General features: G+C 40.6%; 1 protein-coding gene across 1 annotated transcript in view; it reads left to right on the top strand.

The window, feature by feature from the left end:
• Window positions 1-3867: 3867 nt before the first annotated feature.
• rras2 (RAS related 2) overlaps window positions 3868-24659 on the top strand; it is a 29161-nt gene continuing 8369 nt past the window's right edge. Inside the window, exon 1 of the mRNA XM_058089049.2 lies at window positions 3868-4258. Coding sequence (XP_057945032.1) covers window positions 4157-4258 — 102 coding nt within the window. The 5' untranslated portion in view covers window positions 3868-4156. The remainder of the gene's footprint in view (window positions 4259-24659) is intronic.

Here is a 24659-nt window from a genome sequence, read left to right on the forward strand (position 1 = left end):
ACCACTTGAAAAATAGCTAGAATTGACCTTTTTCACATTTGGAGCTTAATTAAGTTTTAAGTAGAGCTATGCAAAAACAAGAAGGGGAGTGTGCACAAAAAGCACTTTGAGAAGGTCATTTATTGAAAACAACAAACTGAAATAGGCTGTTTATCAGCTGATCAAAAGACCATTGCTCGAAAAAATTACAAAAAACTCTCCAGAACAAAACATCTCTCAGTAGGACTAATGAGTAGCTCCACTGTTCTTGTTAATGACTTCAAATATTGGTTTGGGCATGCTTGATGTGAGTGTTTCCAGGAGGCTTTTTGGGAACGTTACAACTGGTGAAGATTGCGTAACAGAGGGCACCAAATGTCTGGAACTGATGGCCATTTTCATTAACTTCCCTTGCCATACACCCCCAATGTTCTCTATGGGGTTTAAATCAGAGGAACATGCAGGATGGTCCAAAAGAGTGATGTTATTCTCCCTGAAGAAGTCCTTTGTCCAGCGTTATCCTGTTTTAAAACCCAGCTGTTACCACACAGACAAGGGCCCTTAGTCATGAGGGATGCCTGCTGCAACATCTGCAAATAACCATCAGCCGTTTGACAACCCTGCACTACCTGAAGCAGCATTCTACTGAATGAAAAAAAGCACCCATGATGGGTGCTCCTTAGGTCAAATAACCAATTGAACTAATCTGTAAGTGGTTAGCATTCACCCTGAGGCTACAGACTGCATTTAAGAGTAGCTCTTTGACGCTAGATGGCAGTAAAGACCACATTGGTCAAGCTTCGTGATTAGTTCAATGTCAGATGTTTCATCCGGAAACTAACATGTTGGTATGTCGGGCCATTTCAGTTGTCTTGTGTATGATTTCATAAATTAAAATTATTGTTGAAACGATGCATACCCACAAATTATTTAGTTTTCAATGTTGTGTGTTTTCTCATTTCACCCGTAATATTTTAAGCCTTATTGTAAGAGAAACAAGTAATATGATTATACAATTAAAACAATTAAATGATGGACATATTTGTGGACATATACATCACGTAAAGGATCTTACTTATTTAAAACATGTATGCCCAGTGGTGTAAAAAAGTGTTTGGCATGTTTGTCTCACATGTTTCAGATCAACAAAAAAATTAATTAGTCAATGACAACACAACTGAACACTGAACTGAATGCAGTTTTATGCAAACCTACGTGGCCCTGTGTGAAAAAGTGATTGCCCTAGAAACATTCCGACCTGGAAGACTTGCTGTGATAAATGAAACCATGAATTCTGCGGTCTACCAACAAATCCTGAAGGACAATGTCCGGGCATCTGTCTTTGACCTCAATCAGAACCCAGCGTGGGTTCTGCAGCAGGACAATGATCCACAACACAACAGTAAGTCCACCTCTGAATGGCTGAAACACAGTTTTACACCACTTTGTGACATCTCATGGTGTACCCCGCCTCTCAAAGTATGGGATAGGCTCCAGCTCACCTATGACCCCAATGAGGGCAAGTGCTGTAGAAAATGAATGAATCTTCCTCTTTTGTATACACTCAATTAGGGAATAGTCTTGCCGACCCGGTACCGATCCTTTTATATCCTTATATCTTTGTATATATATAAAGAGTATAAAGTGTATTTATAAATATGAAGTAATATATATATATATACAGTGAAGAAAATAAGTATTTGAACACCCTGCTATTTTGCTATTTCTCCCACTTAGAAATCATGGAGGGGTCTGAAATTTTCATCGTAGGTGCATGTCCACTGTGAGAGAGATAAACTAAAAAGAAAAATCCAGAAATCACAATGCATGATTTTTTAACAATTTATTTGTGTGATACAGCTGCAAATAAGTATTTGAACACCTGAGAAAATGAATGTTAATATTTGGTACAGTAGCCTTTGTTTGCTATTACAGAGGTCAAACGTTTCCTGTAGTTTTTCACCAGGTTTGCACACACTGCAGGAGGGATCTTGGCCCACTCCTCCACACAGATCTTCTCTAGATCAGTCAGGTTTCTGGGCTGTCGCTGAGAAACACGGAGTTTGAGCTCCCTCCAAAGATTTTCGATTGGGTTCAGGTCTGGAGACTGGCTGGGCCATGCTAGAACCTTGATATGCTTCTTACGGAGCCACTCCTTGGTTTTCCTGGCTGTGTGCTTCGGGTCGTTGTCGTGTTGGAAGACCCAGCCACGACCCATCTTCAATGCTCTGACAGAGGGAAGGAGGTTGTTCCCCAAAATCTCACAATACACGGCCCCAGTCATCCTCTCTTTAATGCAGTGCACTCGTCCTGTCCCATGTGCAGAAAAACACCCCCAAAGCATGATGCTACCACCCCCATGCTTCACAGTAGGGATGGTGTTCTTCGGATTGTACTCTTCATTCTTCTTCCTCCAAACACGCTTATTGGAATTATGACCAAAAAGTTCTATTTTGGTCTCATCTGACCATAAAACTTTCTCCCATGACTCCTCTGTATCATCCAAATGGTCATATGCAAACTTAAGACGGGCCTTGACATGTGCTGGTTTAAGCAGGGGAACCTTTCGTGCCATGCATGATTTCACATCATGACGTCTTAGTGTATTACCTACAGTAACCTTGGAAACGGTGGTCCCAGCTCTTTTCAGGTCATTGACCAAGTCCTGTCGTGTAGTTCTGGGCTGATTCCTCACCTTTCTTAGAATCATTGAGACCCCACGAGGTGATATCTTGCATGGGGCTCCACTCCGATTGAGATTGACCGTCATGTTTAGCTTCTTCCATTTTCTAATGATAGCTCCAACAGTGGACCTTTTTTCACCAAGCTGCTTGGTAATTGCTCCGTAGCCCTTTCCAGCCTTGTGGAGGTGTACAATTTTGTCTCTGGTGTCTTTGGACAGCTCTTTGGTCTTCGCCATGTTACAAGTTAAAGTCTTACTGATTGTATGGGGTGGACAGGTGTCTTTATGCAGCTAACGACCTCAAACAGGTGCATCTGATTCAGGATGATACATGGAGTGCAGGTGGACTTCTAATGGGCAGACTAACAGGTCTTTCAGGGTCAGAATTCTAGATGATACACAGGTGTTCAAATACTTATTTGCAGCTGTATCACACAAATAAATTGTTAAAAAATCATGCATTGTGATTTCTGGATTTTTCTTTTTAGTTTATCTCTCTCACAGTGGACATGCACCTACGATGAAAATTTCAGACCCCTCCATGATTTCTAAGTGGGAGAAATAGCAAAATAGCAGGGTGTTCAAATACTTATTTTCTTCACTGTATAAAGTATATTTATATATACCTTATATCTACCTTTATATCCTTTTATGCAACCAAAGTACTGCTGAATTTACTTTTATTACACAGCATAACCAGCTTTTGTAACAAACCTCTCTGAGTCAGGTCCTTAATCCAACAAAAGTCCATCCATCCATTTTCTACACTGCTTATTAGGGTTGTGGATAGGCTGGAGCCTATCCCAGCTGAATTAGGGCAGCTGGAACAGGCCACCATAAAATCCTGCTCGACCATAAAATCCCTTTACATGGGAAGCAAAATTAAAATGTTACTTTCTAAAATGTTACTATACCTGGTATCTAAACAATACGGGCTGGAATTAGTGATATTGCTATATGACACTTTTGTCAAATTGTATTGTGTGATTGTTTGGAATTAAACATGTTTGTGTGTATGTGTATGTGTATGTATGTGTATGTATGTGTATGTATGTGTATGTACTATGTGTATGTACTATGTGTATGTATGTGTATGTGTGTGTGCGCGCGCAGGCTGCTGTTTGTGGACAAAAATGTGACTGCGTGACATTAGTCTCCGGACAAGGCTGCAGGGGTGAGCATATGTGTGTGCGAGCGCGCACGACTCTGCCTCCTAGCGGCAGACGATAGTACTTCTCCGGCGGATGTCTTCTGGCTGCACACATCTTGTTGAGCGTCGCAGTAGTGTTGTCGAACCTCATACACGGTGAGGCGTATGGACCGGCGCCCGTAAGCTACCTCCTGGACTCCTCTCTGCTCCTCCGTCTCAACCGACGAGCCCAATTTCGGCACCTTTTTCGGGCCTTCTCTCGATTGCGCAGTGGAAGAGGAGAAAAGTGGGGCTTGGTGCGGCTCTGTGGTGAAGGCGGCGGCGGCGGCGGTGAAGTGTCCTCGATGGCAGGCTGGAAGGACGGCTCGGTCCAGGAGAAGTATCGGCTGGTTGTTGTCGGAGGCGGCGGTGTCGGCAAATCGGCCTTGACAATCCAGTTTATTCAGGTCAGTAAGGCTACGTTCCCTCCCTCCCTCTGTTGCCCAAAACACTGCACGATGGCCGGACGGGGCTCCGTGAAGCTGGCGCCGGGGGTTTGTTTTCTTCGCCGCTACTTTGCAGGCCTGCAGCAACTTAGCGAAGGGCGATTTGTTTGGGAGTAAAGCTTATTTTGGGAGATAAATGTTGGCATTCAATGCACCCCCCACTACTACGACTACTACACTATTTCGAAGAAAGGGGAAGTTAGTTTTTTACTTGTGGCTTGTTCTATTTGACAGTAACTAAGTCAACCACTTAATTCATTGTTATTCGACTAGTGCACACACCTCATGAGTGATAGTAGCAGAGGAAAAGTTGCATTCAAGTTCTCTCATCCGTCAGAAGCAGAACATTATGGCAGAACCGACAAGAGAAGAGTCCAAACTCAATCACATGAGAAATATGCTGAAGCACACAGGAAGAAATGTGTTTCACTTGTAAGCAGGAGCAACAGCACAAGGTGTCCATAAACTTGGTGTTGTGGAACCCCTTTTCTTCTGACTGGAGACCACCCATCTCTCCTAAAGGTTTTAGACTTTTACACTATGCTTGAAATGGCTGGTTTGTATATAAGGTGCACCTCCTTGGTTGCATGCCAACACTTTGCTTTGACCTACCTGACCCTACCTGACACATGCAAATATATGACAAACTTTGCCCTTTGCAGTGTGTATGTTAGTTGTAGAAGTAGAAGTGACGCTGACTCGTTCTTCCAGGAGAATAGACTGCAGGCAGCTGCATGTCTCCACACAGGCAGAGACAATAGTGGGCTGGCACACGTTTCAGAGCGGGGGTGAAAAGCTTTTGGTGAATGTGTGGTGTGTGTAGGAGGGTGGGCCTTTTGTCTAATGAGGGTTCAAAAAGCTCATTAACTGCATACCATGTAAAAAGGGATCGGATAGCGCTGGCCCAGTTTTTTTTGCTGTAGCACACTGACCCTGCCGACCCTCAGCTATGGAGCATTTGAAGAAGAATGTCATATTTGTCATGAGCTCATTGGAGCAGCATTGTGTGGTGATGGTAGTGAACGGGAGGTTACAGTTTAAGAATTGGAACCCATGATGTCAAAACTTCCAGAATTGTAAAAATAAGTTAACCACTGTTAATCATCATTCATTCATCCATTCACTTAACTTGTTTAGGTGGGTGAGCTGACTTTTTCAGACTGAATTTGGGTGAGATACAAACATGTTTTTTTATTGCAGTGTCAGATCAAAATAAGATTTGTTTATTTATGATACTGGTTTTTTTGTGAGTAGAAAAGCCGTTTTCTATGCCGCTTATCCTCATTAAGGTTGCAGGTATGCTGGAGCCTATCCCAGCTGTCTTCGGAACAGAGGCTGGATACACCCTGGACTGGTCCCATTCATACCTATGGACAATTTGGAGTCGCCAATTAACCTAGCATGTTTTAGGAATGTGGAAGGAAACTGGAGTACCCAGAGAAAACCCACGCATGCACGGGGAGAACATGCAAACTCCACACAGAGAATGGAATCCAGGTCTTCCCGATGTGGTGGTTACGCAGGAAAAAACGTTGTTGAGGGAGTCTAACTGGTGTGAATGAAGCAGGCAAACAAATACTGTGCCGCTCAGGGATGAATTTTAACACCAATATAAATGAAACACTCTTAATGCACAAAATAATAATTCAAATGTAATTATTTGTTGCTATGATGCACACAGAGCAATGAACAACTTCACGCTCCGTCTTCGATCGCCTTGCAATTTGAGGCGTTCAGGCGCACTTGTGATTGTGAGTGTTAGGCGCTAATTGTTTTTTAAAAAATTTTATTCACGTACCCCCTATGACAAATGACGTACCCCTGGGGGTATGCATACCCCACTTTGGAACAAGTGACAACTCGTATAATAACCAGCCTAGACTGTGCTTTCACTATATCCTGACCTGCCTAGCGCACAGCAACATTATTCTCTGCCTGGGAGGAGGAGGAGTCTTACCTTACATTAATTTTTTTAGAGGGCTTTGTAGTTGAAATAGGTACTTTCCAATGGCGTGCATTGTGAGCTAGCTCATATTAACTTGTTTTCTCGTGCTAGAATGTGCGGAAAAGGGAAGGAAATATGTGTCTGTTTTTTCACACAAGGATTGTGAATGATGGACCAAATTAAAAAAACTGCAGTTAAAGGGGAACACATATTTCTTTCCCTTTTCTGTGCATTATAACGCAAGAAAAAGAGTTAATATAAGCTAGCTAACAATGCTGTCATCGGGACGTATAGTGAAACATACACACACAGACACCAACAACAGTTACTTCCAATGTCCACTCTCATTGGGATACAGACTGATGGAATAGCTGTATCTTCCAGCACAAGATGTGTTCTCACTGTTGCAATTGTTAAATTTTGGGCAAAATCCCCCAAAAGCGCCATGTCCCTTTAAGGCTGCTAACTTTTATGGAACAAATCCTGTAAAAAGCAAACTGAAAAGCATAATGGGCAGAGTTAATCCTTTGATTTCATGAGGTATGCTTAGCATTCATCATGTGTTGCCATGCATATCCATGGTGGATCTTGGGAAGTTTCACTGAAACCTTTTGATTCTTGCTGAACTCAAGTTTTGTGTGATTTTCAATAATAACGTTACTTTTAAAGGTTCATTTCCTGTTTTTCTACAAAGAAAAATACCAGTATTACAATGATTAAATCCAAAAGATTATCATATCATCCCAGTAAAAACAAGGCCTGGCAGTACTCCCCCGAAGATGCATTTCTCTCATGATATAATTTGAGAGGCACACACTGGCTTGAGGTTTGGATCCCAGTGTGTGTTTGGGATCAGTTAATCCGCCCTCGTGCTCCTCTGGCATAAATGCCGCTGTCTAAGTGAGCGAAGAGGAGATGTTGACAGCATGAGGAAGAGCTATACAACCTCTTCCGAGCTCTCCTGCCAGAGGAGAAGTCCTAACAGCTGTTCATGAAGTCGAGGCTTTCCCCAAGAGCTCTGTTGGAAGTTTTGGGTGGGACTGGTTGACGGTGGGAGGGGTCTGATGCACTCTGGGTGGGATGATGTTAATGGTCATGGACCATGTGGAATTTGGCCCTTTGGCAAAGGAAGTCACTCTACTGCTGCTGCTGCATGGAGGACCTCCTAGTTTTGTATGGAAAAATGAACTGCTTCCTGAATCAGTGGAACTGTTTGTGTGTCGGAATCTTGGCACATGGTTTATTGTTTTGGCAAAAATATAGAGTACTTAACATGTATTTCCTTATGTACATGTCATGGTAATGTTTTTACTTATTTGCTTTATATTAAGGCAGATTATTCTTTATACTTTATTGATGATGTCAATGCAAGAACTGTGTTGCTTCAAGAAGTGGTTTGCAATGCTAGTTTTGGAAAAAGGTGTAAATTGGGTATCAGTGTTTACCATATTTAATTGTATGTACTTTTTAGCATCAGATTACAACAGAAGGAATGTAAGGATGGGCCGCATGGTGGTTGGCACATATAAACAAGAGTGCAAAAATGGCCATCCCAAACTTGGGGACATACTGAGGTTCAGTTTAACAGGCGCTACTACAACAAACTCAGTGCACTATAAGTTAATTTAGCTGGGGGAAATTATGAAATATGGAGGAATCTGAACATGATATAACAAGTAAAGACGAATCCTTTACAGCAGTGGTGACAAATTTTTCAACTCAAACTTCTCATACTTTATATTTTAAGGGATCGTTTTAAACACAGGGTGAGCTGCAGAAACAGATGCTGTTTCTTGATAGCATGCTTTTCTCCAGCAGATATCTGCAGCTGTGCTTCCTCTCCCATACAAGATTGACAAAGTTGCCCAATACATTTCATGTATTTTTTGGCTCTGTGATCCGCTTTTAAGTCCCGACCCACCAGTTGAGAACCACTGCTTTAGAGAGCTTTTATGCCCCACCCCAGTCAGAGGCAAAGTGCGGATAAAAAAAATCATGTGCTGAGGCAGAGATTTTTGAGGAAATGATGATGTCGCTCGCCTGGTGGCAACAGAGTGGCCGGTCCTGTCGGCCACCCCCCCCTGCGTCGATGCCAAGCAGTTGACTCAAGCTGAGATAGCACTGGGATGACATAACATTGAGTCATCTGACAAACGTTTTGGAACACAAGAGTGTTGTTTAATGTGACGCTTGTGAGGGAAGAAGCGTCTAAGGACGGGAAAACATGACTCACGTTAGAGACGGCATGTGGGGTAATCTTTGTGTGTCAGTGTCACTTGGTTGTTTGAAGAAATATGACCAGTCATATTTGTCCCCAAAGAAGCTAATTGGATGCTTCTAGAATGAGACAAAAATGTAATAGAAACATTCTATTATTGTGATATTCAGACACTTCACTTGATGTTGTTGTGGATCTCTTTTTACTTTGCATATATCCCACACATTTCTGCATGTTTACTTAGATATTGTTGTACTTACGTAGAGACACATTGAAGGAATGACTGAGAGATTTTATGTGAAACTATACTGGCAAACAAGGCTTTGTAGGTCTTCACGTCACATGCCACACTGCTGAGTGCAAGAAAGGCCCTTTATACACTCTGAGCACAATTTCTTCATTTTCTGGAAGCCAATGACTTTTCTTTGTTAGAGCACACTGAACTGTGATAAGACCTTGTGGGCTTAGAGTGTGGCTAGCCCCGACTTCCTGCGGCTTGATGAAGTGTTAACTGTGATGGAAGGGCAACTGTTGATTTCACATAGAGGAATAAGTGTATCAAACTTATCGTGATTCCTGTGGAAATAAAAATGAAGAGTGGTCCACTCGTGGGACTTCAAGTATCAATATTCATTACACTTTATTTTCTTTCATCCGTGTCTCTATGACAGGTTAATTTCAGCCATAGTCCTCCTTCCTTCAATGCAATACAATTGTTATAGAAGGCCCGCTGTAGTTGGCTATTGCAAGTCAACAATGACATCATTGTTGCTATTAATGTCAGTGCTAGAAATTTTTCAAATGCTTTTTCAGCTGGCAACTTTAGTAAATACAGATAGCATACAATTGAACTCTTATTATTATAATTATTATTCTAATTATTATTGACAAAAAAAAATTAGTATCGGATTGGATCGGACCAAAAAATGTGGATCAGGACATCCCTAGTTCCTATATAATGCACATTTAAAAATATGAATAGAAATAAATTATATATAACCTGAACAAGCGGCACAGCGGTCGAGTGGTTAGCGCGCAGACCTCAAAGCTAGGAGACAAGGGTTCAATTCCACCCTCGGCCATCTCTGTGTGGAGTTTGCATGTTCTCCCTGTGCATGCATGGGTTTTCTCCAGGTACAGGAGTACAGGACTTCCTCCCACATTCCAAAAACATGCTAGGTTAATTGGCGACTCTAAATTGTCCATAGGTATGAATGTGAGTGTGAATGGTTGTTTGTCTATATGTGCCCTGTGATTGCCTGGCCACCAGTCCAGGGTGTACCCCGCCTTTCGCCCAAAGACAGCTGGGATAGGCTCCAGCACCCCCGCAACCCTCATGAGGAAAAAGCAGTAGAAAATGAATGAATGAATAACCTGAACAAACCAAACCAAAAACAGGATGTAATACTATATAAGACAGCAAACCTAGTACCTACACGACATGATAGGTTCGTTTAATTATTAAAAAGCATTCAAAAGCCTTTCATTGGTTAAACAACTGCAATCAATGACCGCAATTATAACGGCTTAATCCCATACGGTGGTATCAGCATCAGTTGACTACTATAATAGCGAGGATCAAAGTGGCTTCTGCCTGTTGCCATGGATCAAGTGTGAGTAAGTGTGTGTTGCTGCCAGTTGGGTATTAAGTATCGGGATGCTTACATCTTACAGTCTAATGGCCAGCCTTGATAGAAAAGTGCTGAGCACATTCATCACTTTGCTTTTAATCACTCCACTGCATTTCCTCGAGTGCCAGCTATGATGAATTCTACCACAAGTTGTAAACATAGATGAAAATTTGAGGGGCCTGCTTGCAAATTTTGCGGATGTGAGTCCTTCATGACATGGATGGAAACATTCCTGTTACTGAGGTAACCTGGCTAAATGCCACACAGCATACCAATGGAATGCACATGTTAAAGGGAGTTGAGGACCTGTAAAGACGCTCCCACCCATCTGGTAAATCTCAGGAGACTAGCTGACCGCTCCTCTTACTGAAAGATAATGAGGAACTAATGAGTATCCAGGGAGTCTGCACATGCTACAATACAAGCTATCATAGCAGGAGAAACGCTTGTAGTTTTTGGCCACAACATTAGATACACCTGCACAGCCAGGTAATGCGGCTCTCACGATGTCAGTCAAAATTTCCATTGGCCCCTCAGCAAAGTTTCATAAAAATTGTTGAACTAGTTAATGCGTAACAAAGAAACTGAAACAGTGACGTAAACAAGTCCTGATTGGGGTCTGACTAACCGAAATCATCGTACAACGAATTGTTAGCACGAATTGTGTGCCCCTGTAGCGAGCGATTTGGTTTGTATTTCATGTTTTTTTAATTGTGTGTATGGCTTTAAAATAACATTAAATGTGAATTGATCTCTTTCATTTGTCATTTACGTGCATTTACAATAGTTTTAGGCATGTAAAACTATAATTAGAAACAGGATGTCCCGATCCGATCTGGTATGATCCGTTTTTTTTTCAATAACAATAAGCTTTGTTATGAACATTAATACAGCAGATCAGCTGCCAATCCCACTCCTGATCCTGAAGATTAGATCGGGACATCCGTAATTATAAAACTATAAAAAAGTGAGAGGCAATTGTTGATGACATCATAGACGGGCGACGAGCAGACTTCTGGTCCCAGTTGCTATTTTGCTAGCAAGGTTAGGACGCTATGAAGGATATTTGTGATAAAATTGTTGGACTCGCATTCAATGTGAACAACATGACAAGTCCTGAGCAATATTGTACACTGACTGAGCCAAAATGGTGTAAATTATTTACATTAGCTGAAAAAAGTGAGGTGGACGCTAACCGGCGTTCCTCTGTATATGAATCAACACTTAATGACAGCATTATCAGTCAACAACCAACGTGTTTGCACATTTGAAACTGTTACTACTCCATAATGTGCTCCAATTCACCTGCTCCCCTCTGTTTTCCGGTCAGCGAGCCTCTCGGATAGTCCTGCAGACAGATGAGGCGACGGGTGTTGTTTTGGCAATTGTTCTGTGTTCACACATCAGTCTGTTTCAGCCACAGTGTCGGATCTCACATCTCATAGTCGGTTAGTTCAACAACAACTCTGACGATGGGAAAACGACATGCTTATGTTGGCCTCTCACCCTCACCGCCGAAGTGCATTCACTTGTGTAGTGTATTCACAGTTTCTCATACAGCATGCCGACTGCATAATTGATAAGTATTGTACGTTTTCTTAATGGTTGCTGTGTGTACTTGTAAACAGGAAGACCTGGTGTATTGTTTAGTGAGTGAAACAGCCCAAATAATGGCTTGGAGCAAAAATGCTGACAGGTAAGTTCTACTGGGTATGTGGGGCCAAATGTAAATATTCAATACAATTTTTTTAGCGATACATTTTGAATATTTCTCACATTTAACAAATTTCCCTCACATTTGATGTATAAATTAAATTGTGTTTTTTTTATGTTCATTTTAAAGGTTTTAAAAATGTAACAAAATGCTAAAAGAAAATGCTGAATTTAAGTTTAATAAATATAAATGTAAATCTTAAATCTAATTTTTTTGAATAAATCTTAAATCTAAATATACATGGTTAGAATAAACCTTCAATTTAAATATAAATGTTATGTATAAATGCAGGCGGCACGGCGATCGAGTGGTTAGCGTGCAGACCTCACAGCTAGGAGACAAGGGTTCAATTCCACCTTCGGCCATCTCTGTGTGGAGTTTGCATGTGTGGGTTTTCTCCGGGTACTCCGGTTTCCTCCCACATTCCAAAAACATGCTACGTTAATTGGTGACTCCACATTGTCCTTAGGTATGAATGTGAGTGTGAATGGTTGTTTGTCTATATGTGCCCTGTGATTGGCTGGCGACCAGTCCAGGGTGTACCCCGCCTCTCGCCCCAAGACAGCTGGGATAGGCTCCAGCACCCCCGCGACCCTTGTGAGGAAAAAGCGGTAGAAAATGAATGAATGTATAAATGCTACATTTAAATGTTAAATCTTGAAATTTATCTTTCAGAGGTATGCAAATGAACCACACCTCTCAGTGCACACAGACCCGCCCACATCTCTGTTATCCCTTTTCCGCTGTGCCTTATTCGGAGCTGGTTCTCAGAGCTTTGGTTTTCCAATGTCATGGTTCCATAATTGGTTTGAACTAGGGATATTCCCATCAGGATTTTATGCTCCATGAGTGAAATCGGCCTGCACCGATTATACCGATCACGTACATGCGGTGTAAATGTTGAAATGTACTACTATAGGCTACTATATATTAGGGGTCACAAATGTTTTTTCTTGTGAGACTTGCTTTTACAAAATGAAAATGGCCAAGAGCTACTCATTTATTTTCATAGCTTATTTCAAGCCAATGAAAGCCAATATGCTTGTTTTACCAGTTTTTATCATGTCATTAAGGAAACGTTTTGTTCTTGAGATCGTAAAAACTTGACCGTTTGAGCTCCTTTTCTCTGAAAAGTGGAGCAGGCATGATTTTTCTTGTTCTGAATGGACAGCCTCTTTTTTTTAACAGCAAGGTAAGAGAATCAGGATATTTCAACTGTTACTTTTGAGTCCATCATGTCTGAAATTGCTTTTTTCATGCAAGAAGATCAAAGATGACTTCATTGACAGAAAAGCAATGATGTTCTGGTTGATGTCATCCCTTTACCAGAAGATAGCACTTACTAAGCATCCCAGCTTGTTCTATATAGCAGTCTGCCTTTAGGGGATGTATTTGCTTTGTAGCTTTTCAGTGCTATGTTATACAGAATTATACTTCCTGATTATAGCAAATTTGTCTGTTTTTTGTATGTCATGGTTTTAGTATGGGTCACATCTGAGGAGGTCTTGAGGCCTGCTCTTATTCTATTGAAACAGTGACTATATCAGTTCCTCATGAATGGTTCATTTTTAAAATGCATCTGTGCTTGTCGCAACGCCTGGTGCTGGGCTAGCTGCCAGACAGCTGGTGGACATTTGGCGTGTCTCATGTAGAAAGTGTCCATGTGGACTGTGGGACACCTGCTGTCCATCAGCGGGAGAAGGTGTGGCATGGAAGCAGCCAACCTTTCAACAGGTGACAGTACGGCATGACTCACTGTCCAAAAGTGCTGATGACAAAGACGACATGCACTTTTGCTCCCCAACTGATTCACATTTAGATCACACAGAGACAAATGTTTTAGTCAATTCTCCATTGTAGCTTTTGTCATCTGATAGATAAACAGAGTTAGCATCACTTAAACGAACTCCTGCAAACATAAATATTTGAGTTTTCCTGAGTCACTTAAACAGCTGTCGCGTGACTGTTGTTCTGATCTAAAAGGTGCAACTGTATACATTTGTGTGTCTTCAGTAACAGCTGGTGCCGGCAAACACAAGGTAATGCTTTCAATTGGCAGTGCATGTTAACTAAACAACTGTTTAGCATATTATCTGGTATATATAACCAGAACAGTTCTGTCCTCTTGCCCGGCAGCTCATGATGCTGGCTGAAGCTGGCTTGCTTTGCATGCACAACACACAACCATCATGCTGACACGTTGATGGTGGCATTAAATGTTAGACATCTCAATTTCAGGCTAGTTTGACTTTTCAGAAACACCCCACGTTGGCGTAAACGTCTCCCCACCTCTGCCTTAAAAAGATGGAGGGAGACTTTTTTGGAAGTAGGAAACAGTCAACTTGGAGCTTTAAGAAGTCCAAACACAGAGTATTCAAGGCAAACTTTAAAAGCATAGCTCACAATTGAGGTAGCAAAGACAATTTTTAGTTCTTTTGCCACCAAGTGGTACTAGTATTTGGGATAGTATGCATTTTTGAGCATTTCCAATGGATTTCCAATGGATGGATTCCAAGGGATCCCAAAATATTTATCCCAAACCATCTCAATTTGGGTGGCCATCACATTAGTACACTTAACTCATTCAAACCCAGACGTTTTTGATTATTTTGACTGATTTTTCAAGGCACACGGAATATTGTGTTCTTAGGCTGTATAGACATACCATGGACTATTTACAATTTTCACATTTGGAAATGAACTTTGAGCATATGCACACGTTTACTAGCGGGTGCATGTATTCAATTTCCCTTTAATGCTTAATCTCTTGAATGTTACATGGCTCCAAGCCTTTTCACTTCCTGGTTTCTGCAGAGCTTCTTTTACAAGGCAAAGATGCATGCCGAGCTTTTATAAAATGCATTTCTGCCACCTTGTGGCCATTTTTAAAAGTGCACGAAACATGATGTCTTCTATTGTGCAGGTGTATTTTAACTCCTTTTTGTCTCTCACGCCCAAAAAAACCCTAAAAAACTAAAATGCGTCTTTGGGAGCAAGTGGTCAGGTTGAAAAAAACTGATAAATACATCTTTGGCAGCAAATGGAGTTGGGGAGTTAATGGTCGAGCCTAACATGCATTCTTATTGTAAAATTTAAAAAAAAGTATAATTCCAACAATATATACAATACAGCATGCACCGGTCAATCAGAAGACCGATTGCGCCTATTTTCCTAATTTAATATTTATGGTTGATTTTCACACTGAACTAGAATGACTATGACATGCATTGACTTTACGTCTCTATTAGTATATCCAGGCTACTGCATTTTGGTGAAGTTGGAGAACATCGTTTTTGCAGACTTCAGTAGTAGCAATTCTAATTTTGGATGTCAGTCTATTGCACATTTGTTAGTTGGAGTTCTTACATTTCCGACTTCTCAGTTGTCTGGAATGCAGACCTCAGCTGGCTTACTAGCAAGGTATCACACTAGCCAGGAACATGCCAGCACTAGTCAGGTACAATGGACTTCATTCTCTTCTGTGTGCTGTTGACATCACTCTGGTGTTCTTCTGGATTATCTGGATTATGTATTTCCTGAACTCCAATTTTCCCTCAAATTGCAGTTAAGGTTGACATAATATGATATTGTGTTGGCCACACAGTCAGGAGATCGGGAAGACCTGGGTTTGATTCTCCGCTTGATCATCTCTGTGTGGAGTTTGCATGTTCTCCCTGTGCATGCGTGGGTTTTCTCCAGGTACTCCGGTTTCCTCCCACATTCCAAAAACAGGTTAGGTTAATTGGCGACTCCAAATTGTCCATAGGTATGAATATGAGTGTGAATGGTTGTTTGTCTATATGTGCCCTGTGATTGGCTGAAGACCAGTCCAGGGTGTATCCCGCCTTTTGACCGAAGACAGCTGGGATAGGCTCCAGCACCCTCACGACCCTTGTGAGGATAAGTGGAAAAAAAATGAATGAATGAATCTTTCCTATAGAAATCTGTTATTTTTTAAAAATTGTATAAATGCAGAGTACAGGTTTACGATACTGCAGGGCTATCCAACCTCCATAACTATTAAAGGGGACCTATTATGTTCATTTTTCGGCCTTTTGCATTGAGTTGCATACTCCTATAGAGCAGCTATTCGCAATAACCAGGTATGAATGTGAGTGTGAATGGTTGTTTGTCTATATGTGCCCTGTGATTTGCTGGCGACCAGTCCAGGGTGTACCCCGCCTCTCGCCTGAAGACAGCTGGGATAGGCGACCCTCGTGAGGATAAGGGGTGCATATACACTATTATTGGATCTCACTGAATTGTGCAGGTGTATCTAATGTGGTGACCAGTGATTGTCTGCTGGAGGTAGCATGCCACATACCCTAAATCGCGATAATAATAATCCTGATAATATTTAAAGTGCAGCACAATTCATGATGACAGCACTACCTACTTGGTAGTTATGCTTCTAAAGAGAAGAGCGACTACAGCCAAGGTCTGTCTCTGCATGTGTTGTAAGTACCTTCCTTGCTGTACTAGTTTCACATGTACAAGGTTAACAAGAAATGAATTGCAATCAGGTCAACCCAAGTAAAATGTTAAGAGGAAATATTGATAAAAGGCTAATGCAAGGTTTGTGAGGTGATTTAACGTGTTTAATAAGAAAAATAAGGCTTGATCAAATAGTAGATCTGGATGTTTGTGTCATTTTTTAATCAGTCTGCTGTAACCCTTTGAAGTATTAACATAGGTCTTCAATTGTAATTCTGTAAAAATAAGGACATTATTTGTGGTAACTAATATAAAGGGCTGCTTTGAGACTAGCGATCCAGTAGGAAAAGGGCCTTTAAATGTCACTTCTTTGATTCAATGTATTTGAGGGGGTTCAAAAGTCTTCAGATTCCAGCTCACACTGATATTTAGCTGCACGATTGAAGTCTTAATGCCAGGGGTCAGGCAAGACCAGGAGGTTGGCTGTACCACTGGTTGGCTCGCTTGGTGGGACATTTATACTCTTCTTTATTCTCCCTGTGAGTGCTTTTCCTTTTACATGGCCTGGATAATACATTATGCCACTATGTCCAACATAGTGCCATGCAGATACTGTATAAATCACCTAAAAATATATTGAAAATAATTTACATTTGTTATCCTTTTTCCACTTTTCTGACCTATAAATGTAGTATCGTTGTGTTAGAAGATGCCAAAGTTTGAGAAAATGAGGTGTGCGCATTTGGAAGTGAGCCTTAAAAGACATTCAGATGGCTCAAAATGCTTGGTTTCAAATGCTGTGGTAAAACTGTCCCTTTGTGATGTCACAGAGGCGGGACTTCCTTATATGGTTCATAGTTAGGAAATACTGTGGGGCGTGCGACCAATCACAGCAGAGTGGGTGGAATAAATTAAAACAGACAGACAGTTTTGGCTGAAAGCACAAATCAAAGCATATACAGCTGGAATAGGTGCAGATTCTGGAAGTTTTTCTGCGAGGGGAAGTTATGACAGGTTATTAGTAGCACGTCACAGAAAAGGAGCGGTTGATTTGCCCACAATAACCTAATTACGGCACAGTTGTTTATGTTGTTTATTTAGTTACAAACTAATGTTCTTCGCAATTGTTACTTGCGAGAATAGTAATGCTATGTCTGCACCGGGCCTTGCTTTAGTCTGGTGGAGCCAAACATTGGCTTGCTGTCATCTAAGGACAAGGAAGACAATATAGCGAGCAATTATTGATCTGCACATTAGACGGAAGAGTGCTTGTCAATGTTACATGCTGGGGTTCATTGAGTTCTGCATCAAGACATTGCTTCACTCCAGTCCGACTGTAAACATTCACTGAAAGCAGTAAATCGTAGCATACAAAACATGCCTTATGATCATTGATCTGAACACAAAATGACAGGATCAATCAAAGCGTCATTTAGTCCAGCAGTGTGGACTATTAATTCTCTCTCCCTTTCACAAAATGGTCCCCAGTGGCTCTTTGAGCCAGCAGACATATTGTGTGCCCCCTTTTCTCTCCATGTGCATTGAATAAGTGACCTTTCTAATTTGTATGAGCTCATGGGAAAAGTGGGTCTTTCCAGCGGAAGTTAAAGCCTATCCCCTCCCCTTCTTTTTCTCTTGCTCTCCCTTTCTTTGTAGCGTGGAGACGCCATCCTCCTCAGACCCTTCATTCCGCCTCTTTTCCGCAACTTCCCACTTCAAGCACTCTCAGCAAAACAATACCGCTCACACACATTCCCGATTAAATTGTGTGAAGCTTTAGACGCTGTAAGATGTGGAGATATAAAGGAAAGAATCAGAACCGCCTATTGTTTAGTATTTAACATTATAGGTAGTATTATATTTCCAACAGGTGTTTGATGCTCTGACTGTAGGTGGTAACCAACTGATTAATTGATGGGCTTATTGTGTCTCGAAGTCGTGCACTACGGTAATTGGTTGCAACCAGAAGAGCGGTGCAGTCATTTCAATGTCAACTAGTTTGTGGCTTGAAAAGAACAACATGACATTCAAGTGGACGTCATCCATGGAACTCGTCCAGGCAGAATTAATTTGCTTAATGTGACACTGGCATGGAAACAGGCGTTCAGAACCTTCAGTGATTACTTCAATGTTTATGTGTGCTATTATTTTTTATATTTAATTTTATTTGGGCAAATATATGAAACATTACAGTGCATTTCTTACATCAATCAAAATATTTCCATTATTTACATTTACATTTTGCAAAAGCTTATAAATGCCTACCCCTTTTTGCAAGATATAATCATGTTCATGCCACTGTCTTGTTTTCCCCTGTTATTATTATCATTGTAATATTATTATTGTTATTATCATTATTGTTATAATCTTTATCATTATTACCATCATTATTATTATTATCACCATTATTATAATCATTAATGTTACCATTTTCGTTATTATAGTTGTAACAATTTTTAGATTTTTTTTAATAATTATTTAATTTTACAGACTTCATTGCTTCTTGTAGAGTGCTGTATCATTCCATCTGTTGTTTTCTGAAATCCGCAGTATTTGTGCTTTTATTGTCAATTTATTAGCCCACTTTTTTGTAACATTTACATATCATTTTCTGGATTGCATGTGTCTAATCTTGTGCATTAAAAAACAAGAACTTGAGACTGTGTCTGGACAGGTGACCAACCCAAACATCAGTTTCTTCTTGGTAAGCCCTACCTTGAATTTTTTGGACGTGCTTTTAGTTTGTGTGTGTCTCGTCTTGTGCATTAAAAAAAACAAGACATTTCATTACACAACACTGCAACACAGGGCTATTCCACAAATTTTTTTTACAATGGCCACATGCTAAGAACCAGAGGACCAGACTATACCAGACATAGTATACTGTAGATTAGATCCTCGCTATCCGCGGGGGTTACACTCCAACACCACTCTAGGCACCACTCTACGCTACTATAGTATGCTACTATAGTATGCTACTATAGTATGCTACTATTTAAACCGAAAACTAAAAGTTTTAGACTTCTCCTCTGATTTCAAATCAATGTTTGCAACAAAAGATTTCAAATGTATCAGATTATATGTAAACCAGGGGTCTCAAACTCAATTTACTTGGGGGCCACTGGAGTTAGGGTCTGGGTGAGACTGGGCCGCATCAGGTTTTCAAAAAAACGCATTTATTAAAAACAGAAAAATGAATAAACTTTGCTTTGGTTCCGATTTTCGACAAGAAAAGCTCTGATAAAACATTCCACTGTTCTCAAATATCTTACTTTTTATTTTTCTACACAAAATAAGATGAAAAATAAATAAACAAATCAAGAATAAAGAAAATCAATCAGTAATAAATAAATAAATATTATAATAATAATAAAACGGCAAATAATAAAAACTTAAGAAACCACATATAGTTGGTGGGTAGACAAATTATTTGTTTCAGATTAAAATTAACAAAGCATTATTAGAGCCCTGTAGACATGACAAAACACGACTATAGTCACATTTATACTCTTTTTATTTACAACATATTGCGCAACTGCAGGGTCTTGAGACACATGCTAACTCGCAAACTAGAGAGCTAGCGACCTAAACGGTAGCCTTCAAGTTATTTCCTTTAAACTTAAATAGCCAAAAACTTACCACTTCCACACGGATAGGGAGGATAACTATTAACAGTTATTTATCCTTTAACATGAACATTAATCAAACGTAATAATTTTTTCTGGGTACATGATACCATACAGCATCGATATCAAACTTGCGCGGGCCGCACTAACATTAAACTTTCATATCAAGGCGGGGGCCTCAAACTAGTGTCCTGTGGGCCACATTTGGCCCACAGGCCGCGTGTTTGAGACCCCTGATGTAAACGATGCCCAACCATAATCTTCATTATAACATGTTGCATAACTGTAGTTTTCCAGATTTTGTGGCTAATTTTGAGTTGCTGTGTTTATTTGTATTGTGTGATGTGTTATTATTAATAACTTGCGTTTTTATTTATTTTGTTTTAATATTACTTAGTACTGAACACATACTAACAATAATACAGTTATAACCATCAATCAATCAAATTCAAGATGATTTAGAAATTCACACACACCCATATTCAAAGCATTCATAAGAAAAATGTATCTGCTTGAAAATAACAGTGACTTTTCTTTCCGAAACTTGGAGCACCAAATATTTTCACCAAATATTTTTTGCAAAATGCACAACCACTCTGAGCTCATTTTCACACCTACAGCTCGATATAGATGTTTATGTGTGTCTTTTTGCTTTCATGCTTGTTCACACAAGACACAAAAACAAGTGCCATAAAGGACTCACAGGAATAGGAGTTGAGTGACTTGTGACCTTAGGAGGGTGACAAGATCAGATAAAATCTTTAAGTGCTGACTACTGACCCACAGTTGCAGTATGTCTTGGCACGTTCCACTTTAGGAAGGGGGAAGTGTGATATGTCTTGGGGTATGACGAGGTGGGGGTAAGTGTGCATTTATAAACTGAACCTAATTTAAGACCTCCTAGGCGACATTTATCCTTGGCAAGTGGTCATTTTCAGTTCAGGCTCAGTGGGTTCACATTGAACATGAATACATTTGTAGCAAGTAATTAACACTAATCATTTTTTTATGGCTATTTGTTTTTGCTCCGCATCATTTCATATTATGACAACATGCAGTTGCAGGTTGACTTCACAGGTCAATGTGTTGTTTCATTATTTTTTAATGGCAAATGACAACTGCGGTTTATCTGTATTGTAGCTGAATCAGAGGATTGAGTTAGTGGTTCTAGATTGATTCAGTCAACCCAGCGACACAAACCAGACGAGCAGGAATCGGGATAAGTGACAGAGATGGAAAAGGATCTATATTTAGTGTCTGTAAAGCTGTTTTTCTGGAGAGGAAGTGGGTACATAGTGCAAGCATGATGTTGATTACACGCCTACACATATCACCCTGTCTAGCTTTCCCTGAGGCTGGCAACCAACTCTTCTAACAGACACGATTTATGGCTTCATGTTTTGACTGTGGCAGTCTGGAAAAACAAACCTGACCAGCGAACAGAGCTGGCAGATTCGATGGACTTCATTTATTAAATGTCACACTGGCAAAGTTGTTTTTCCGGTTATTGTCATGGTAAACATTTGGCTCAAAAGCTTTGCATAATAAAGGTGACGTGAAGTCATTTTTCGGGGTCTTGGTATTTTTTTAAAATTGATTTAATTCCATTTTGATTGATTGTTAAGCCATTCATCAGTTCAGTTTTCAAGGAGCAGCTGTTTGGATCGTGAATTTGGTGATCTGAGGACATCGAAATTGACAACCATGAGTCTGTTATTGTGTTGTTCTTCAGATGAATCAATCAATTAACCTAATACTATTGTTGTTGTTTCATCAACAAATCAATCCTGTTTTCATGGTGAAAAGAGGCCTATAATGTTCTCCTAGTATTGAGCGAACATTTGTTTGTGTGTGCGTGCGTATGTGGGTGTGGGTGGGTGGAGCGCTGGAATGCTAAAGGGGAACTGAGTGACGGGTTTGGACTGTGGAAGGTAGGCGGGGTCCCAGAAAATGTTGTCTGTGACATCACCGCCACTTGGCCTGCAACAGAGGTGGAGTTTCCTTCCTGCAAAAGCTGCCACCTTGCAAGCTATATCGAAACTGTGCTGCATAAGAACCTTTACTCCATTTGTTTTTATTTAATAAGTCATCTAAATTCAACATCACTGCTGATCACAGATTATTATTATTATTACCTTCTGTTTGAATGAACCTGGTAGACATGAGGGCACATGCCTATGATCATGTCAGACTGCTCTAATGACTTGCTTAAGGGAAACTTCATTCCAAAGTATAAGTGGTGTAGTAGTGAAAGTATTTTGGAGTAAATGTTCATTCTGCTCCAGTTAGACATTGAGGGGAAGGTTTCCCCACAGTATCAATTTATGAATTTCATTCAATGCATGTTTACAGTAATATCTATACAAGGGAATTTAAGTGATATATAGTTATATATTTTTTGTTAAAAATGATAAAATGAACAGAATAAAATAATTATTTTAATATTTTTCCTTTAGGCTGCACAAGTGGTTAGCGTGCAGGCCACACAGCTAGAAGACCAGAGTTCGATTCCACCCTCGGCCATCTCTGTGTGGAGTTTGCATGTTCTCCCCGTGCATGAGTGGGTTTTCTCCGGGTACTCCGTTTTTCTCCCACATTCCAAAAACATGTTAAGTTAATTAGTGACTCCAAATTGTCCATAGGTATGAATGTGAGTGTGAATGGTTGTTTGTCTATATGTGCCCTGTGATTGGCTGGCGGCCAGTCCAGGGTGTACCCCGCCTCTCGCCCGAAGACAGCTGGGATAGGCTCCAGCACCCTCACGACCCTCGTGAATGAATCTTTCCTATAGAAATCTGTCATTTTTTAAAAATGGCATAAATGCAGAGTACAGGTTTGTGATACTGCAGGGCTATCCAACCTCCATAACTATTAAAGGGGACCTATTATGTTCATTTTTCGGCCTTTTGCATTGAGTTGCATACTCCTATAGAGCAACAATAACCAGCACAGAAAGCTTTCAAGATCTTCCAAAATCTGCACCTATTCAGCTGTATTTCTTTGGATTTCTTTAGCCCGCCTACAGGCACGCCCACTCCACTGTGGTTGGTCACACTCCCAAAGTGCTTAGGAGGTCTGTGAGGTATGTAGGGGTCAAATTGTGTAGAGCTTTGAAGGTAATGCAAAGGACTTTAAAATATGTTGGGGGACGGAAACCCAGTGAAGGTTTTGAAGAACAGGGTGTGTTCACGGGATCAGGTGGGTGGATGTGAGGAGGCAGGCTGCGGAGTTCTGAATATATTGTAGTCTGTTGAGGGTTTTGGATGGTGTACCATTGAGAATGCTATTGCAGTAGAATGCATCCATTCTGGATGTGACAGAATCTCATACCTTTACATCCCTACTCGGCATGCGTAAACTTTAAGACATTTAAACCATGTTGGTTGTTCCCATCTCTACAAAGGATGAACTGGTGTGGTCCACCACAGTTATGATGTCAGCTGTAATAGGCCCAAAACAATTATGTAGCATTGGATAACAGGTAGAAGATGGATAAATGAATCCTTAATTGAATTTTTCATAGTTATCAATTCAAGGTACTTGATACCGTTTTTCACAACATACAATATGCAACAGCATGTAACCTCCTCTCTTCAGACCGTTACAAAGCTCTTTTGTCATTTAGTTTGAAGGGGAGAAATGAGCTATTATGTGATTGTGATTTGTCCCAATGAGAGCTGTGTATTGTTTCCATGGAATTTTGAATTCTTGGAATGTGTCATCCTCCTTGTGCCATTATTAATAGTGGAGGATATTGAGCACACTTCTAAGAGGTTTTATTTTCATAGGCACTTAATAATTGGCATTTAGACCATATGGCATTGTTGCGTTTTAACAGTTGACATCTGCTCAATCCAGGGGTGTAGCTGGGTTAGACTCCAGCTTTCACATGACCCAGCATCAGGATCAGTGATATAGACAGTGACTGGATATGTAAGTTAGCAAAGTAAGACACCACACAAAACACTGACAAAGTCAAGTCATTATTGTCGTTGTTGCAGAGGCCACGATGGGAAGGGGTGACCCAACATGACTCATGTTCGGTACCAGTTGGATGCTCCTGATGAGGTCATCTTTGAAGGTATCATAGGTGATACGTATTACTGGACATGACTCAGCCCTCCATTACTCAGCAATGTTTGGTAGCTCTCCTGAGTCATGTTGCATCTACTCAATGTCCAAACTTTTCAACAGTTTAGGCTAGAGGAAAGCTGTGCTCCATATTGCTGAATAAAAAAATAAGGAATTAGATGGTTGATGGAAAGGGAGTAAAAAACACCAGTGTCCTTTTTCTTTGGTCTTTCTGTCTTGCTGTCTCACATTCAGTTGCTGTCTGGTCGTCTGAAGCCACACGGGGAGTGTGGTGTTAGACACACAGTAATACCGATGAATTATTGAAGGGTTGGTGAGTGGATTCGACTTAGGCCTCTGTACATGCATGCTGCATGATGACAGGAGAGTGAGGGGGAGAGATTACCTGCTTCTCCTGCAACAATACAACTGCAGGCAAGGAGCAAGGAGTTTGTATGCAGGAGGAAAACACTATTTAGAAAAGTGAGAGAGCGAACGAGCGAGACCATTTTTTTCTTCGGTGAATGTGTATATTTTGCCTATGCAGTGCGACAATATCAAACTAGAGTACCCATAGCTAATCATAGAACAAAACTGTTGTTTTCCTCAACTTACAAACATGAGTAAATTACTATGCGGTTTGACCTCCCCAGAACACGATATTCAAATATATTTTAAAGATCTGAGAGACTTTGAGACACATATGTCATATTATTTCCCAGT

This window comes from Doryrhamphus excisus, linkage group LG13, assembly GCF_037039965.1.
Source record: "Doryrhamphus excisus strain RoL-2023G ecotype Guam linkage group LG13, RoL_Dexc_Guam_v1.1, whole genome shotgun sequence".
In the NCBI taxonomy this organism is placed as follows: Eukaryota; Metazoa; Chordata; class Actinopteri; order Syngnathiformes; family Syngnathidae; genus Doryrhamphus; species Doryrhamphus excisus.